Source organism: Artemia sp. Qi Xiang Cuo, chromosome 5, assembly GCF_049724085.1.
Source record: "Artemia sp. Qi Xiang Cuo chromosome 5, ASM4972408v1, whole genome shotgun sequence".
Classification (NCBI taxonomy): domain Eukaryota; kingdom Metazoa; phylum Arthropoda; class Branchiopoda; order Anostraca; family Artemiidae; genus Artemia; species Artemia sp. Qi Xiang Cuo.
The window spans coordinates 41,660,723-41,681,200 of NC_142798.1; the positions used below are offsets into that span (position 1 = coordinate 41,660,723).

The 20,478-nt window shown below is 36.2% G+C and overlaps 1 protein-coding gene across 2 annotated transcripts in view; it reads right to left on the reverse strand.

Moving 5' to 3' along the window:
* LOC148952152 (carboxypeptidase D-like) overlaps positions 1–20,478 on the reverse strand; it is an 86,169-nt gene that overhangs the window by 22,968 nt on the left and 42,723 nt on the right. For both annotated transcript variants that reach the window (XM_089089597.1, XM_089089598.1), the window contains exons 4-7: positions 18,065–18,198; positions 14,440–14,576; positions 9,665–9,852; positions 6,454–6,633 (exon numbers count right to left, since the gene is read on the reverse strand). In XM_089089597.1, coding sequence (XP_088945723.1) covers positions 6,454–6,633; positions 9,665–9,852; positions 14,440–14,576; positions 18,065–18,198 — 639 coding nt within the window. The remainder of the gene's footprint in view (positions 1–6,453; positions 6,634–9,664; positions 9,853–14,439; positions 14,577–18,064; positions 18,199–20,478) is intronic.

Genomic DNA, 20,478 nt, shown 5'->3' on the forward strand with positions numbered 1-20,478 from the left:
GGTGTCCCCCAGGGCTCAATATTAGGCCCGCTACTATTCATTATCCAAGTTAACGATCTAAGTCGAGTGCCAAGTCCCACACGCACTAACCTTCGCTGCTGTAACCTATGCCACGATGGAGATTATTTTCAGTCCGAAGAAAATGACGATGAGCTCGTGGCCTTTGACGATGATTCGACGCTTGGCTGTTGTGAAAAGGATAAGACAATGCTCATGTATAAGCTAAGGGATGTTCTGGAGGAGACATATCTCTGGAGCGATGCTAACCGACTGGTCATTGACGTTAATAAGTCTTGGGTTTTATTTTTTTCCCGGATTGGAGGTGTCCATCCAGAGATATATGGTATCCAAACTTCCAGAGGTCTGATTAGTCGGCCAGAAAAGCGCTTCACGAAATACTTGGGAATCCTCCTTTGATGAGAATCTGTCGTTCCTGTATCACATCCATGCATTAGAGCTGAAGCTATCCCGGAATCTTGGAATAATAAAAAAACAGTAGCACAGATTGTCGCAAAAAGCACTTGTCCCTCTGTACAACACCCTCATAGAGCCCCATTTATAGTACTGTGCATTGATCTGACAGTCAACTTTTAAATTTCATCTGTAAAAACTTAATTCTATTCATAGACAATGTCTCATATTCATTCGAAAAAATGAAGAGCACTTGTCACTAGAGTCACTGCATCAACTGTCATGCTTGGCCTTTGTGTTTAAATTTCTAGCTCATGAGCTGTCATTTCCATTTAAAACATTAATCTAGCCTATCTCGGACCATCATAATTTGCCTACTCGATCGTCATCCAACCTGTGCATACCCTTCACCCCGACTGTACGATCAGATTTTGCTCAAAACATAACATGCGCAAAGGTGTGGAATCTGATTCCGGAAGAACTGAGAGGCAGGAGCTCCCTTGCATCATTTAAAAAAAGAGTAAAAAATCATTTACTGGCATTACAAAAGAAAATTTAAAGTAGAGTGTGATAAATAATGTAAAGTGTGATAAATAAAAAGTTTAAGATTAAAATATAAATTACTAAAGTATGATTTTTTTTTCTCTATTATTTATGATGGGGTGACTTCCCCTGGGGAAAGGAGCAGGACGGTTATGGTTTTTTTTGTTAATGAGAGGTAATGTTGTGTCTGCGAGTAAGAGCGGTCACCACTCTGCGTATTATGTTGAAATGATATTGATTGTGGTTTTCGGCGTCCAGAAATGGACCAAGTATGCGCGATTTACTTTTTGTCCTTGTAAATAAATTTAATTAAATTGAATTCCCAGAGGATTTGAATTATCATTGCGACGCTGTCAATAATTGGCTGTCGGTGCAGTGTTGTCAATATAACATCGTCAGTGCTTTTTCCGATGTGCCCAAATTTGAGACGAAAAACGATGATTTTCCTACAAAGCGAGCAGAAGAGGGACGGTTGCCCGTCGCAAGAGCCGGTTTGCCCGCCGGGAAGGACCACCCTTAAATTTCGGGGGTTAGGTGAACGGGGATCGTTGCTTCCCTTGCTCTGTAGAATTTTCAGAAAAAAAGAGAAAAGCCCAGATCAAAAATTTTAACGACTATTTTTGCCAATTTTCCAATCGGCCCAAATAAGCAAGCAGAAGAGGGGAGGTTACTTGTTTCAAGCCATCGTACCTGCCGGGAGTGGAGTGTCCCTTAAATTGCAGGGAATAGGTAGCGAGGGGCCTACGCTTCCCTTGCTTATCGGTGTTCAACATGGCACAGACGTCTTTATATCTCAAATCAATCCTGAGCTTTCTCCAGTCAAACAGAAAGTTGGATCTGACGTTGCTGTCGAAAATGACATGCGACTTCATTGATTTAACAGCATTAAGCGACGCTAAACTCGAACTCCTTCAACTAGCATTTCCTGAAAGAGTAGCTATAGCCGCAAGAAGCCGCACAAAAGACTCAGCAACATCAGAAATATTAGGTTTGCTAGCTGAATGTGATAGGAATAATATCCCACTTCCAACTTTCGTCATCACTGACCCATCTCAAGTTCCACAGGTCCCCGACACCAACTTCTCTATCCAGCTAGGTGAAATTCGGGATCTGAAGAGCTCAGTGTCCGTGATAAAGCAGTATACGATGGGTGTTATATTGACAACTTGTCTAGATGCTGGAGCTACAGCCCTAACGAACAACGAGCCTCCGACTTGTACTGTAATCTTAGAAGACGCTCCATCGATGGATCTCCTCAATAGACTACAAACACTTGGTCAACTTCAGTCCAAAGATGGGATTCAGGAGGTCAGGCGATTGAGAAACAATAAACTCCCAGTTAAATTCAGCGATGTTGTAAAAGCAAAAGCTTTTTGTGTTGACGCTCCTAGTGTCCTTCCGGCAAATTTGCCAAGTGGCAGCAGCATCAAATGCAAGCTCAGGGAAGACAAATGTTATGGCATAATAAGAGGACTTCCTATAGAAGTGGATTCTAGCGAACTGGCCAAACATAATCCAGGCCTCGTCGAGGAAGCTTTCCGTTTTGGACAAATTAAAACAATCAGACAGACTTTCAAAAATAGACAGACCATGAACTTCTGCAATGTCTAACGGAATCAAGCTTGGATAGGACTTTTTCCGGGTATATAAGCACATGGAGGCCCTTCGAAGGTGTTTCAGATGCCAGAGCATCGACCATCTCATTGAAAACTGCTAAAACAGTCCCAGATGCGCCAGATGTTCCGGACCACACTCTAGTAACAAAGATACACCGCGAACGAAGACCTCAAATGCCCTTCTTGGGACAGACCTCATGTCTGCTTCAGCCTAAGATGCCCTAAATTAAGAGAGATTCTGAGAAACAAAAATAACCAATGAATAGACCTCTTAAAGTTTTTAGTCTCAATATCAATGGTTGTCGCAACAAAGAAAAAAACATAGATGGTCTCCTTCAAATTTATGACGTGCTATTAATCCAGGAGCATATGCTTTCTGGGATGAATATAAAGTTCATGAACAGATCGCGGTCGCACGATGTCTTAGTAGAGCTGGCGAGATCTACAGCAGGGCGTCCGTCCGGAGGCTAGGCAATATACGTAAGGAAAGAGCTTTTGGCTAAGCCGACTATAAGAAGCAGTAGTTTTTAGTGCGTCTCTGTTGAGGAAATTGAGTTCATTAACATATGCATGCCTACTAACTACAACAATACTGTCTCTCTGACAAAGTTCTCAAGAGCAGCAGATGCCCTAAGACAACATTTCGAGTCTCTTGAGCTTCGTGGGTGTAAGTGGCTAATTGCCGGTGACCTCAACTGTGACCATACAAAGATCATATTCTATCTGATATTTTTATGAATTGTCCCCCCCAAAACTTTTAAGATTTGGCCGATGTCCCTGGATTTTACGTACACCAATACTAGTAGTCATACCTCCAATACTGTCCAGTACTTTCATGCACATACATTTCTAGTTTTCCGGTTACAATTTGCACTGATAATCTGATTAGTGACCGTTCCGGACTATCTTTTCAGATGCAGTCATTTACAGAGCACTATTTACGCTTGTTCCAGAAAGTGGGTCTACAAGCAAAATTGGGAGAAATGCAATATTCCACTTTATGTCACCACTGTTGCTTCAGTCCTAAGCTGCATCACAGTTACGTTTCATCTACTCTGCTCTGGCCCTTCCAATTTATCAACCAAGGTTGATTTAACACTTATTACCATCAAGTCATCCATGCTCTGAAAGTTGCCGAAGCGAAAGCGGTTCCTACAAGACGAGCTGAAATTGGGACAGAAAAACCGATGCGGTTCGAATCCACTGAACTCCAGTCGGCAAAACGACATGCAAAAACGTGGCTAAACATTTTGATTGTTTGTGGTAGACCGCCACGCGGGACTGTATTCGAGCTGAAACGGAGCACAAAACACAAATATAAGGCTGAAATGAATAGGTGCCGAATTATCGGGCAATAGTTTACTGAAAATACAAAATCATGGCTCAGCCTAATCAGACTAGACGATCGTCCATCTAGTACTTCGCTGACGCTACATGATTGGTACTCTTACTATCCTTTGATGTGTGGAGATGAGAATCTTACTATAACCAATCAGTATGAAACGGAAGTTTACAGCTGGCTTGCATGTTTCTTCGGGCAGCATTGTGTTGTTCCCATTTCTCTTGAGAAGATCAAGTTAGCTGTCAGAAAAGTACTTTCCAAAGTAAAGAATGGGATGGACATCGACGGTCTTTCAATAAACACTTCAAGCACTTACCTGAATGCTTCTATTCCCATCTTCAGCTTATCTTCCAGATGTGCATCATCAGGGGTTTTGTTCCAAATTCTTTTCTGAAAGGGGTCATCTCATCTGTCGCCAAAAAAGGAAAAGATTCAAACGAATGCAAATCTTATAGACCCCATAGCCGTCTCGTGCATCTTGAACAAAGTATTTGAAAATGTGATCTTCTCTGAGGTTGATACTGGACACTTTGGGGAAAATCAGCTTGGATTCCAGAAAGGTCTCGGGTGCCAAGAGGCTCACGGCCTTCTGGCTAACGGACTCAAGGACTTGGAAAGAAATAGGTCGCCTCTGTATATGTGCACCATTGATATATCGAAAGCGTTTGATAGCGTCAATCACATGCAAGCAATGAATGCTCTACTGCACAATGGAGTAAGTTTGAGCATAGTGAGACTCTGAAATTTTGGTACGAAAATTTGACTGTGTTGGCCAATGGAAAGGTACAATTTTAGATCCTGCAAAATCAGAAGAAGCGTGAGGCAAGGCAGTGTTCTTAGTCCTCTTATTTTCAAACATGCAATCTCCAAGATTCTGGACCGTATCTCGCCCTCTCTTGTATTGCATGGTACTGACCTATCTTACTTGGCATACGCTGATGACGTCCTTCGGCTCAATAGATCCAAAATAGACTTACAAGACAACCTGAATCGACTCCTAAGTGACTTTAGATCTATTGGTTTTTTTTATCAACATTGATAAGTGTGAATTTTTGTCCTTTAATGCACCGCAAAGTGATTCTGTCACTCTCGGAAATCATGGTGTCCCTACGGTATCAGAGCTGAGATATCTTGGTATTATGATTGCAGAAACAATCATTAAAACTAGACAAGTAATTGTTAAGCAAACAACTACCACCATTAAATGTGCTTATGCGTCTGTAGTGCCGAATCACGGATGCTACTCAGGAAATCTCTTGCTTTGATTTATTGTTCAGTGTGCTTACCACACATAACATACCTCGCCGGAGCATCCCACTTGCTGTCAGTGAGAGACACTGAAAACGTCAAAAAATGCTACTATAAATATGCAAAATTTCTACTGTACATACTCAAGGGTCATAGGAATTCCCACCTTGAAAAATATGGTCTTAGAGAGCCATCCAAACAATGGTCTAGCATTTGAAATAATTCAGTGCTAAAAGTTAAATTAGATAAACGACATTTCTCACCTGCATTTATTTTAGTGCCGCGAATTCCAATGAGTGTCATCTTTATCTTTTTGGAAGCTGGCTTCTTTCTCTTTTCTTTTTTCTTTTTGTAGTGCTCCATTATAATCTATTTTTGTAGATGGTGGGTGAATAAATGTTATTATTATTATCATTCTTATTATAAAACCCAAAACGAACAGAAACTACGATAAATAACCGAATCAAATTCAAAACAAGCAAAGATTAACATGAGTAGGGATGATAACCCTCATGCCTTCTCAAGACCAAAACATAATTTGCACTCTACTGAAAAATAACTAATGGCCATGGATTGTCAATTAAAAATATACTAATATTTATTCCTTAAAGTTTTCATATTTTTTTATTTATTAAAATAAAAACATTTAAAATGTATTTTGTTTTGATTTTGCGCATTTTTTTTTTCAAACAAGGTGCAATGTGCCTCCCTTTCTGCTAAAAAGTGGGTGGGGAGAAAAGGTCATGCAAGTTTTTTATTTAGACCAGGAGTAAAATACCTATCTTTCTGCTAAAAAACTGAAGGTGGGAGGAGGGGGAGATCCGAGGATAGTTTTCGGAGGGAATATCTCAACCTTAGTCCTTCTATCATGCAGATTGAAAATTCTTCTATGATACCGATTCAAACAACTTACAAAACGCCGATCTTTTTACTAAAGAGTTACCGATGGGAGAAGTGAGGGGTTTTGGAGTGACCGAGAGTTCACTTTATACTTCCAATAGTAGAGACTGAGAATTTGCAATAATTAACGTGATCCTGCTAGCTTAAAGCTATTGTGGTGAATAAACATGTTCTATTCTTCTATACGGCAGTAGATTTTTATTCTTACCTGAGTCGATTCTGAAAAGCTTGAGTAATGAAACGCTTTGTAATGTAATTTTCAAACTAAAAATTGTTTATATAATTGAAGATAATAGCCAATATTTACTGAGCCGAAAGCATCGGGGTTTGAACTAATTATCTTCACGAGAAGAGCCTCCAAGCCTAGAAAAGTAAACAATATCAGTAGCTTACCGGTAAGATAGTACCATTCAGCTCCATTGGTTGTTCCATTGGTGAAGCCTTTCCTGTCACCTCGACAAGCTTTACCCAAGTGCATAGTACGATGATTAAAACTGAACGTCGTGGCTAGATGTTCAAATATGTCATTGTCAGACGTCAGAGATGATGAATACGAACCAAAAGCTTCAAGGACTGAAAAATTATTGATTTTTAATTTGTTCACCAGTTATTTTAGTTAAATATGTAGTTAATCAAACAAATTGGTGTAGTCAAACTCATACCAAGTTTAGGATACAATTTTAGCTTCTTATTTAAAAGCCCATAACTAATGGCTTTATCTCGGTCTGGATAAGTGAACTTGAAACATTGTGTTGGACGTAAACAATATTTTCGAAACAACTAAACCAAAATTTTAGTAGTTATAGAAAATATGATGGAACTTAGTTCTTTATTAACTCTGTTGTTCATTACTATTACTGAGAAAAATCTATACAGTCACATCTGTGACCCAGAGAAAAAAGACAATTTTTTTTTGTTGTACAGAGGACTTCATATTTGAGAAGTATGCATAAATTTAGAGTGGAAAAGATTCTAATTTGGAAAATAGTTGTAGATGAGTTTTTATTTTACTTTTTTATATTAAGGTAAAGGCTACGTGTTAGACTTGCGCTGCTAAGAATGTGAACATAATTTTAGATTTGAATCCTTTAAGTTTCAGGGGCCAAATTTCCACTCTTTCGTACATTTCAATGGACTCTCTTTAGCTAGCATGGCTAACCAACACGTTCTCATTTCATCTTTTTATGATAATCACTTATTTTAATAATATCACAATTACTTGCTATGATTTCAAATAAATTAACTTTTTTACTTGTTCTAGGGTTTCAGATAAAAAGAACAAAATTTACAAGGCAGATGCTTATGTTTGTCAACTTGGTTGATTTTGAAAGAAAATTCAGATGGTTCAAGAGGAAAATAAGGGGACGCCGTCATTTTCATAGATTTGAATTGTATTAAACCAATTTACAGGATTTTCGTCTTTAATTCAAAATTAATTCCTAATTCTAATAAAAAGCTCAAGAAATCTAAGATTTTTGTTTTCACAATAATCGCCATAGATAAAATTTTATATTAAAAGTAGGCTAATGTCTTCTCACTCTAATCATAGTCCTATTTGCTGGATGGGACGTTACTGAGCCAATTTGGCAATAATCTCACAAATATTTCATTAATTTTGACTAACAATATATATGTCCTCAGAAGTATATTGAAAATGAGTTATATATCATTTCAGATATTTTATTTTACAAGAGCAATTCCTTAGGTTTGGTAACCCTATCAAAATATCCAAAGAAACAAGACCATCTCTAGCCCAATCAAAATATGATTTTGAAAAAATATAATCCAGAGAAAATGGAAATAATAAAAAAAATGAAATCCTAAACTTCAATCATTGCAAAAAACCCATAAGAGTCATTTTGTAGTCCATGAAATCAGAAGAATAGAAAAAAAAGGTAATGAAAGATGACAGTTTTTAAAAACTCTAATTTTTAACGCTAAATTATGTATCATAAGCAATTCTAACTTAGTAAAGGATAGTGCTCTGGAAGGGCACCAAAGTAGTGTGGGCGAGAAACCATTTAGTTGAAGAAAGAAACTTAAAGGTAACAAGAGAATAACAAGAGAGTAAAATATTATAGATATAATGTCGACCCAAATCTAAAAGCTACCAGACCATCAGAAAATTTCAAGACGACCAATGATTACCATACACATGAGTAATCATAGGGATCGTGGCTTCTTAAGGTTGATAAGTGATCGGTAGGGCCAAGAACCTATACAGAACTTTGCTTCAGCTGGGATCAGACAACATTCCTGAGGGAGGATGCCCAACATTTGAAAAAAAACATAATAAATATGTAGCTTGAAATTTATTCTTTGCAAAATCGGATTCTTCAGAAGGAGAGTAAGGGGTGGAAGCCACATTTTTCTGGTTGGCAAGAGTTTGAGCAGAGAGCCTGGTGTAAGATAAGCATTCCCGAGACAGTCGAAGCAAAGAGAATGCTTATAAGAATAGCGTTATTTTGCTTTTACCTAATAGTAGTCTACATTAGAAAGGAATATTTTTGTTGATAGGATTTCAGTCAATGACAAAACATTACAACCCTGCATGAACGGCCGGATAAAACGGAAGTTCCATTTTAATCACTGAAAAAGCCAGAAACATTTTAACATATTATTCTTTGAACTAAAAATTGTTCGCCCCATACTTTGAATATTATTTTATTTTCATTACACCTGATATGTTCAAGGACTAAGTTTTTCATTTTTTTTTCCGATGGTAGTTCAACCTATTGCGAAAAGAAAGTTTCAGCGTGTTTCTCATGTCTTGGGCAGCCCCATTCCAGAAATTCTCCTTTTCTTATCTACGTGACGGAGGGCAGCAGAGTTTTCACCAACACCTTGATGCTTTTATTTTTCTTCAAAGCTCCGTCTTTTCAATATTGTTGTAAAAGGATTTTCAGATAAATGCTAATATTAGGCGCGTATCCCCGGCAAAACAAGCAAGAGTTTCTGTTGTTGTTTTTTTAACCTATAAATTTACAAAAGGGACGTATCAAATTTATAGTAGAACGGAAGAAGCCTTAGGTCAAAGTGAAACAATATCACACCGTATCAAAGTCCGCATTACGTTTGTTCGGAGGTGGTCAGTGTATGGCAGCACTGCTTCAATGTAAATGCACACATGTCATGTAAGGATGCAAGTATACGATTAGATTTCCCTATAAAAGCTAAGTTGCCAATCTAGCTCGGCTTTCCAAAATCAAAATTCCTCCCATAAAAAAAAAAAAAAAAAAAAAAAAAGCAAAAAGAACTTTGGTTTAGTTAAACTACATATGGTTATACGCTCTACTCTATCGTTTGGTAACGTTTTGTAAATCATGATATTTATCCTTTTTTTTATCCATGCTAAAAATATAATATCCGCCATAATTGTTGTTCCGATCAAGTAGCTCGAAACTGCAATAGTTCGGAGAATTAGGCTACTTCTAAAAGGAATGGGTTCCGATTTTGGACAGTAGAGCTATTCAGCAATTTTTTTCATGGCTAAACTAAAAAAAACAAAACAATAATAGTGAATATAAAAAAAACGAAGAGAAAAGTTAGTCCTAATAATATGAATGTAATACAACTATATATTTATAGAAAAAAAAAATATTACCTTGAGCAGGTTTGTTGTCAAAAGGATAGGAAGCAACCAAAGCTCCTCCATGTAAGCCACCAGAGACGACAAAATGTGTCTGCTTTAGCCAATTCTGAATTGCTTCTGCTTCGGGCTGAATTTCCCTAGTGTTTTGACGGAAGTAGTCTGGAAAGTTTCTATTGAGATCATATCCACGTATGTTGTATCTTTAAGGAGGAAGATGGGTTTAATACTACAAAAACTATTAAGCATAATGTCTAAGACCACAACTTCAGGATATAACCCTAGAACAATCACAATCTAAACTACAAAAATTATAATTTTAAAGCAGCAAAAAAAACAACAAATTAACAAACATGTTACTTCAATACATTTTATCATAAATAAATGTGCTGTTGCAACCCCCTCAAACCAACCGAAAGTTTAGAGAGCCATTTGTGCTTTACAGAAAAAAAATTTAATAGCTTAAAATGCGACTTTAATATGGCCAATTGATTGTCTATACATTTAGGGAATGGATTTAAAAGGAAGAGACCATTGATGAAAATATGTTACATACTAGACAAATCAAATTAAACGGATTGTTGCAAATATACTGATATCAAAATTAATCTTGGAAGTTTGAGCTGTATTAAGTTTTTCAGGTAATAATAAAAGATAAAAATTGCTTTAAAAATTGAGCTGAGTTCGATTTTTGAATTTGAAGCCAAATTAAATTGGATATCCTAACTGATAATAGACATCGAAAAGAAATAAACATCGAAAGAAAATACGCATCGAAAAACTCTCCCATTCTTGAAACCTTGTAGAAAAAACGGTTCATCTCATTGCTCTTGTGTTAGAGCATTGATTCTTGAGGAATTAGAGGAAAAGTCAAACTTTGGCGTAAATAGGCAATAAGGGGGGGGGGGCGTATACAGTTTAATTGACAATTCAGATGTCATTAATACACTATTAAAATAGCACGGCAATAATGATGATGCTTTAGATGGCGTTTAGCACATACTTTTTGCGATGGAAAAGTATTACTTCGAATTCAACTGATGATTCAATGTTATAAATTTTGATAATGCAAACTGATATGACCCAGTGAAGATCCATCTACAAATTAGTCAATCTTGTCGAAAGATAAACCAGTTTAGGATTCAGAAATGCTTATTCAGGATGACCCCAAGCCAGACAGCGGACTCATATGACGCCCACGAATTCTGACTCTAGTAAAAAATACTAGTCCCCGGAAAACTAGCTCCCGGAAAAAGAACGTAGATGGCCAGTTCCTGGAACATAAGTTTTAAAGGAAAATATGAGCATGTTGCACCTTGTTAAAACCAAAACCAATGTTGCCACACTGGTTTATAGTACGCCAACGAGGCTTATTTTAATTACAACTGGCGTTAACATTGTTTCAACTAGCTTTTGGCTTAATTTTTTTTAATCTTACTTTTTTGGTGTAGCCTGCTTTTTCAGGAAGAAATTATTTTCTTAGCAATCCATACATGATTTAAATACGATGCTTTTCATGCCATAAAACGAACAAATTGCCAATTACTTTTATAAGGAAAGCAATGTCAATTTATATTGTAGGACTGTTATGTGTTAGCTAAAAAATAAACATACCATTTGATACATTCAATCTCTATCTTATTATTCAATTCTCTATCTTATCATTCAATACTCTATCTGAATCAATAAATCACTTCCTATACAAATTCATTTTCAAAATTTAAAGAATCTTGAATTTCTAGATTCAAGAATTTGAAAGACTCAGGTTTGGTTTATTTTTAGGCTTGCTCAGGCTTCGAGGTCTACGCTAGGAATCGAGGGGTGGAAATCTCAGTGTGCAAAGTCAAAGATTCGAAATAATTTTTTTGCTAATGCTCAACGCCATGCTAGAACGCAATTAAGCAATGGACCACTCCGTCCGACCGATACATAATGGCAAGCAAACAAGGCAAAACTTGTTTTGGATTGAGGTCAAAACATTGTCAATCTGGCAGCAGTAGCAGGAACCGTGCAATGAATTTAAATCTGTATGATGAAGGGTACAAATTATAACCGTGTTACTTCAACACCAGCCCCCATTTTCCTCCTCCATCAGATTTTTCTGATGAAAGATCTGATGAAAACTACATATTGTTTAAACTGGATTATTGTCAGGTCTATCATTTTGCATTATTTGAAGACAAAAGGAGGCCCGAGGAAGCTTGATGTAAACATAAGCCAAATCTTGACTTGTTTGCAAAGCAAGCTAAATCAAAGTAGCAGGCTAAATCGGTTAGAAAATCTTCTAACTCAAAATTGTGGAATTTTATAGCAGATCTCCCAACTGATTTGGTCCAAAAACGGTCTAATCCTGATTGTTTACAACAAGTCAAGTCCTGACTCAATGCAAAACGACCTAAGTTCCATGCTGTAGATTTTCGGTGCCGCAGTGCACAATCGAGATAAGTCCCGACTCAGTTCAAAAAAAGAGCTGCATTCAAGCTACGAACTCACTCGGTGCAAAGATGAGGTCATTCTTAAAAAGAAAATTTTGCTGAAACGGTGCAAAAATATGCTAAGTTCTGACTCAGTACAAAACAAACTAAGTCCAACATACAGACCAACTACAAACCTTACGACAGTCCTGCGGTTAGAGACGTGCTCGCTGAACGTAGGTGAGACGGTTCAATCCCGCCTGTCGTAAGGAGTATGTTCTAAAAGTCATTGTCCACAATCATATTTTTTTATAGTCTTTAGAATATCCAGGACCAAGCTGGAATTTTGCTGGCTGATGCAGAGGCCATTGCTGCAGATCGCCTCTCATGGAGAAGGCTGACGACGCTGTCAACACTACCTTAGCATGAGGATTAAGTCAGTAAGAAAGTACAGACCAACTCGATACAAACAAAAGTCAAGTTCTGACTCTGTACTAAAATGAGTTAAGTCCTGACTCGACGTAGAAACGAGCTGAACCTCAACTTGGCCCAAAAAATATCTAAGTCAGAATTTTAGTGACAGAGTACAAAACAAGTAAAGTCCTGACCCCCTACAAAAAGGACAGAAGTCCTGAATCGATCTAAAAATGAGCGAAATGCAAGCTACACATACTCTCACTGCCTCACCTTTTAGGAGAATAGTGGAAAGTAGCACCCAGTTCAAATCGGAGACATACAATGATTATCAATCTGTATGACTGAAGGCACATATTGGGTTTATGGCATTAATAGAGGTAGGAGTAGGCCTTGTGACCCTACCCCAACACCCCGTACCTTTTTTAGTGAAGTAGTAGACGTTTTATGTCTTGTCGGAACCAGAATCCAGAAAGTATTTTCAACCAGTGGTCCCCTCCAACATCCCTAAGCTTCCAACCCATTGCGAACTCTATTGAAGTAAAATAGGCGTATTGTAACTTGTTCGAACCGGAATCATGAAAAGATTATTAATCTATACGATTGGAGGCCTCAAGTGGGTCCAAGGCTCCTCCAAAATTACTCCCACCCGCACAACCAATCTTATAATAAAAGGGAGACAGGAGGAGGGGCAAGTAATTGGTGCTAGGGGAACACAAGAATAATAATTTTAAGAGGCGCACAGCCCTTCTGCGTCCTTGGCTTGGACCTACCTAAAACTTATAGGACAAGTACCTTTGGCTAAAGGAACAGAGAATATAGAATTTCTGGTATATACCCCATTTCAGAGCTCTACCCACCGCCAGGACAAAATTGCCAAATCCACATGAAATTTAGTGTGCATACGGTTATATTCACAGAGACATCTCTCAAGAAGCTTTTAGACCGCTGACGTCAACGATCTAGTAGCAGACCTCAAAGTTTCAAAATTGATAGATTCCTTGAGCTATGTAAATTTGAAGCCTGCTAGCACCTGGGCCATAAGGTCCAGGACTATGCCTGGAAAAATCTTCCTGGACTTTGGGCAACTGCCTAAAAAGAGTTTAAAGCGATTGTGTGCACTTTTAATTCTTCAGTCACTCCCATAACAAGCTACTACAGAAGTTATGATTGTCAGGGACGACATCCAAGACGAAAAATGCAAATTTTTTTCAGATTCCAGATTTTGTTTTCCATGCTATAGCCTACTGTCCGTTGACTCAGCAGAATCGATGCCGTGTTTGTGACTATACAGTAAGTCTGGAGACAAACAGAGCAATCCTGACACCTCTTTATACGAGAGACTGATAAACTGGAACTAGCAAGAAGATATCGCAAAAGGAGAACCAAGCACCCCTCCCTTCCAGCACCAGCACGACTGTTATATGATTGATATCTCTGCAATATTTGTGTTTTCTGCTGTCTTAACATAGAAAACTGTTATTGCTGAAGATGAGCGTAAGGATTTAGTTTGAAGCTTAGTATAAAATAGTCACATATAATATGTTCAGTGAGATGAATTTTTGTCGTTAAAATACTTTTTAGATTTTAGTTAAAGAATACATGCTTTAAAAAACCTATTTTTTACAAAAAGACATAGATTTAGTTTTATTTAAAGGCAACTAGAGAGAAATCGTTTTATAAATACCGTGTCTAAAAAAAAGATATTTAAAACAAAACAGAGCATAAACATCGTTTTTGAATAATAAATCTGAATAAGACAAAATCACAGTGGTTTCTTCGTCACAAATAGTTTCTAGGTATTCTAAGCTTTAACTCGACTCTTTTATTTTGGTATCAACTTCTTTTTTGTAGAACTTGCTGTATCAAGCAAACTATTGTAGATATTATTTGCTTCAAAACTACTTTGAAGATGTTTGAAATGGGCATTGGATCAATCAATAAATATGATTATGTTACTACCTTCCTTGAGCCCCGTGGCAGTCTCCTTCCTTTGCCACTTCAAATCCATCTGGATTCATAGCAGGCAAGATGTGAACGCGTGTATTATCTAATAACCATCGTACATATGGATCACTTTGGTAGTTAACCACTAAGTACTAAAAAAAGATAATAATTAAAATACAATTTAAACTTATTTTTATAAACAATAATATATTCTGTACATATACTTACAGATTTGCAAAACAACTCAAAAGCGCAGTTTCCATGCACCTTACGAACACAAACGCAAAAATACTTTTATAAATAATCATGATTACCGATTTTCGGATTGGAAGCAACACTGGAGTAAGAACTAGAGAAGTTATTTGCTTGTATATTTAACATTCAAAAATGTAAAATAACGAAACAGTGAATTAAACAGAAAAATCTTTAACGAAATAGTTAACCAGACAAATATATCTTAGGATTCCTCTTGTCATGAGTGTTTACAACTTTTGTGCGTGTGTGTGTGTGTGTTTTTGTAAAACTGCGTAAGCAATTCAGTTTTTCAATAAAATATAAATTTTCCCTTATTACCAAAAGTTTGAAATCAGTTCACTGAAGTCCTAAAGATCAAAGAGAAATCACAAAAACAAGGATACAAGCGCTACCCAAACACTGCAATAATGTATTTTGACTGCAAAACTTTTTTAATGTTCAAGAAATGCAATACTTTGGCAGCATCCAGAATCAGCTTCCAGACTATTTAGTTAAAAACGTAGCTTTCTATTAATAACACATCCTGAGATTCATTTCAAATAGGAGGAAATCAGCTTTTTGCGTCGGAAATAAAAGCACCTTATAATCTAAATATAGACATTACATTTTATAGACCTTGAAATTACATGTCACATTATAAATTTGTTACTCAGAATCGGTAATTTGGTCGTCATCACTACAACGTCCGAGGGCCATGGGAATAGTCCTCTGATAAGGTGTGCAGCCCCCCTCCCCTCCACTTGTGAGACCTATTGCTACATTACGCAATAAATAGTTGATATGCTAGCATCAATAAATATATAATCTTGAACGAAAAATAAACAAGCCGAGTGAGATAAGCAGGAAATAAAATGATTCATAAAAATGAAATAAGGAAATAGTATAAATACCAAATTCAGAACGAGTGAATGAATATAATTTAAAAGAAAGAAAGAAATAATACCCAAATGCCTAACCGCAAATTTCTAGCTTTCCTTTGTAGAAAACCATATAAGAAAGGAATATCAATTTGGTTGGTACAGAAAAAATGTATGACTAGACTATGAGTAGATCTGTCACTTAAAGTGCCAAAAACTTCAAAACAAACAGTTTAGCCCCTAGACCGATCTTAGGTCTACTCAAGCTTGAAAACCCCAATTTTCTAAGATTTTTCTTTTGGTTATTTCAAAATTATAGTTTTTAGGACGCTAGCATATGTCACCACGTCACCAAATGTCACCATCAGTGTCACCACGTTGAACTGTAAAAATAAATAAACAGAACCGATTAAGGAAATTTGACAACACTTTTCATCCGTAAGAATTTTTAAATTAACAATCTGTCGGTTCCGAAACACATCTACACCTTCAAAGGAAAGCCCTTCTTAATCTATTTGATACCATATTTTCTTTAGCTTATTTTTGGATTATTTTTCTCTCCCACGTCTTTTTTTTAAATCTGGCACCAACTACTACCAAAAACAGCTTAACTGCATACCAAGTAGACTGAAATTGAATTCTTAATTTTTTTTTTAACTTCTTAAGATATAAGCATTTGGCTGTGTAAATTTTAATAGAAACAATCAGAATTCATTTTCACTGTCCTTGGTACTTTAAGACTTAGTATATATTATTTTTTTAAAACAAAATGTCTACTGGGTTGGTCTTATGCAGCATAAGAGTACATCTTGAGAATACAGCTCGCGTAGTTATGAAGTCTCAAGACCTTGTCAAGCGAAATAACTTTTAATCTGTATAATTAGAAGCAAGGAGTGGGCTCATGGCCCCTCTAGGACCCTCCTCTCCTTCTCACTATCCACTTTTTAACAAAATGGATGTTTGCACCTTCTTTGACATAGATTCACAAAAGGAATTTAAATCTGCTTTCAAAACCAAACCAGGACAAGCACATAAGACATGTGGGTCATCTAGCAGCCTTGTGGCCCACATAATGATTTGTTTTCTTCCTTGCGAAAAAAAACAACCACAAAAAACAAAACAAAACATAAATTTACAGAAATTTTTGAAACTAGAAAGCCCATATCAAACTTAAGGTGCAAAATCAACTCCAATCTTTTCTTAAAATTAAGTAGTAGCCTAATGGAGAAATTGGAAAGACACATTTTTACAGGTCATTAGACTACAGACCAAGGGGCCGGTTATGTGCTTTTCAGATGGAGAGGAACACTTGAAATGGTATATTCAAAAAATCTTCATTTATAGGTGTTTTTGAAAAGAAGGTAATCAAGTTGAAAGAAATACAATATATTTCAACCAAACTTAACAAAATTCTTGGTGGATTATTTTGTATCCCCTAAAACTACTCTTCTACAGAAGATTTGTTAAATGCAAAGATTATCTTTGGCACATTCGTCAATCTTTACACGAAACCTTGAAATGGTTCTCATTGCAATTTGAAAGATCTCATTTTCAGTCTCTTCTTGGATTTTACCGTCAATTTCAATTCTCAAATGCAATTTGAGAGAGGCCTAGTAGTAATAGTAGTAGTAGTAACGGAATAACGACAGTTCTTGATTACTAAGGTCCTTGCTCCGACCCTACAGTGTGTTACAACAGTTGGGTTCGAATTACTCTGGGTCCCGTATTACCAAGCTGAGATCGAACTCACTGTCCCACCAACGGACAAGAAAAGATCTATTGAAATCTATTAACCCAGGCAATTTCAAAGAAACAAAAATTAATTAGCAAGTTTATCAGTTTTTCAATATCTGAACATAACACTTGAATACAAGCCAGTATTCTATTTTATTTAGTAGTCATAATTAAAAAATATATTGTTGGATTGTTTATTTTACTTGTTCAATGTTAAACTTTAAATAGGATTTGTTGCGGTCAATTTTCATTTTTACACGGTAGCCTTGTAAGGATTGCTCTAAGCTTTTTTTATCGATCAAATGTACAAATTATTTTCAATAATATGTTTCAAGAATTTTATATACGCAGTAGGCGAATTAACACGGGTTGACCAATATTTGATTAAAATTTCAATGCAGCTTGACGCCCAAACTAGAGGAAGAGTACATCAGTTTATTTCTTCTGGACTACAGTTAGTGAAACAGATATTCAGTCTTATGAAAAAGGGTTTGCAGGATCCTTCTCCTCGAACGAAATAAAATGCTATTCATAAAAACAATATTTGCCTTAGAAGCTTGGGCATCGGTAAAAAATTTTCATAGGAGAGCAACCGACTGGCTAGTGGGTGGGGTAGTTTAACGGCTTCATCAAAACTTGGGCTAACATTCGCTTTTGAAGATTTGCAAGAAAGGCATTGAGATTCCTAGGAGGCAATGCTCTTACCCTAACACTAACTAAGCAAATGCTTAGTGTTATACTGCAAAGATTAACATTACTATCCAGTATATTAAAACATGCGTTTTAAGATCTACCTGAATTAAATGTAGCATCAATTCTCTTCCGACTGGTTCATTCCCATGTATTCCACCAACATACTTCACATTTGGCTTCAACACGACTTGCTTATTTGGTTCAGTAGATAGCATAAGAACCCATAAGTCTCGGCCTAGAGAGAAATTTAATTTAAAAAAATTTATTGATGTCAAAGCAAATGATTTCTTAACATTGATAAATTTGAGATGTCTTTCTCCAACATATTTTTGAATTTTATAATAGCCTGAGGATATTATTGGAAATATACAGACAATTTCCAAACGCTTTAGTTAGCAACAAATAATCATAATGATGAATTTACTTTGTTAGGGACGAATAGAGAGTGTTGTGCAGACACACTGATGAAAGAACCTTATTGAATTATATAGGATAAAGAATTTAGACATAAAATAAATGCAGCGAAGAGCCTTCTGGTTTGATTGAAACTTTGAGACAAAAGGACAGACACCAATGTTACAATTCTTGCTTTTAAAAACTAAGAAAGCTAACGCATTATTTCTTCCTGCCATTGTCTAGTCGATATTGTCCCTGTAATAGACAATTTAAAATTAGGTCAATCTTTTAATGATTTTCAGTACAGGGAAAACATGGTTCAAGGATCCATAGAATAAATAATATAAACAGTGATCCTCATATAACAAATTTACAAAATTTAGAGGCTATTTATTCGTCTTATGGGATGTCCTCTGTTTCAGAAAAATTAAGGACTTATATAAATATATCTTTATATACACATCTTGGCTTTTGCAAACGATTGATTTTTGCGAACAATAAAGATATTTATTCTCGAATGTCTATGCTGGCAAGAAATAAAATAGATTTAAACAAGGCAGACATAATGGCACTTAAAGCAGGAAAGAAAGATAGTTTTTGTATTTAAATGTTGTTAGTAAATTGATAAAAGATGTTAATATAGCTGGCACTTCAGATCAAAAGGGTTTGAAGGATTCTTAGGACAGATCTAGCGTTTGGTGAAACTCCAACATCTCCTATATATTTTAAAAAACCATAGGACAAACACATTTTGCCATAATTCGACTATCAATATTCCTGTCCTGTCCTTCCTGCTCAACTAAGGACTTTTCTTTGTGGCCTAAACCATCGGTATGCATTAAAAGGTAATATTTCTGCTATTGAGGGTGTTAACATAAAGCATTCTATAACAATGGTACTAAACTTCGACTATCGTACGGTTTAGAAAACTTTAAGTATTGGAAATATTCTTATCGGCGGCAAGGGGGTGGGGGTGGCGCAGGCATCACGAACACCGCCAGGTAATTCATCAGTGTTAACAGGAGCTTTGTTTTTACTATAGTTTAAATTGGAATATTTTTCATTTTCCATTGTATATAGACTTTATGCTGTCTTTTGGATTCCAGGAGTATTTCTCCCTGACCCTCCCTTCTCCGCCACCTATGTCTATGAGGGCATCCGTATAAAAAAATATTTGTTCCAAGGACTCATCTTAAAACCTTGGCAATTATGACCCAATAGGTCATTATTTATATTTCAGACATAAATATGTCGGTTTATTATTCTCATTATGTCTGTTCACTATAGTTCATTTTTATACTAGTCCTGAGAAACATTTTAAGGAGTGTACTTTTTCAGGGATGATTATCATTCTCGAATCATATTTCTACTAATATTGATCACGGAGGTAAAAAAGCAAGTCGAAGGAGGGAGTGGTAGCTCCGCTCACAATAAAGGGAACCTTTGATCAATCAGTTCGTAGGAACAAACTGTAAGTAAAAATTCAACCCCGTGAATAGAAACCAAAATCTTAAAAAACAGAGTTTTGATTACAATATATGTAGAAAGAAAATCTATAATTTTTGTTGATTCGAAACATGCAAAATTTTTCAATTTTAGAGTTGCTCATCATAAGGCATTAGCAAATGAAGATCATAATATTGAAAATAGCGGTTAAACTTCCCCACAAAGGGGTACAATATTAACGAAAATTATAAATAAAATTCAACATGTATAAGAACCCTAAAACCACTATCTATACCATATGAATTTTTTTGTATTTCTAGAAGAAAATGGTCACGCATGCGTGTTAGTTTTTCACCCTAGGGTGATAATATCATGTCAGCCGTCGTACATTATTGAAAGAGGGTTCATTCGAATAAAAATTCTCAATTCTCGAATTCTCAGAGACCACACCGGCCTGTACTATGCCATGAAAAAAGGAAACGTGACTAAAGACTACTTTTCCAAAAAACAAACAAAAAATAATGGCTATTGAGTATTGCATGGCTGCACACAATTTTTTAGGGTGCTGCTCAATGGATTCTCTAACGGGAAAGAGGGTACTAAACCCCAAAAAACTATTTTAGACCCAAGTCTCAAACTATCTATGAGACATTCTTCGGATAAATTGAAAAAA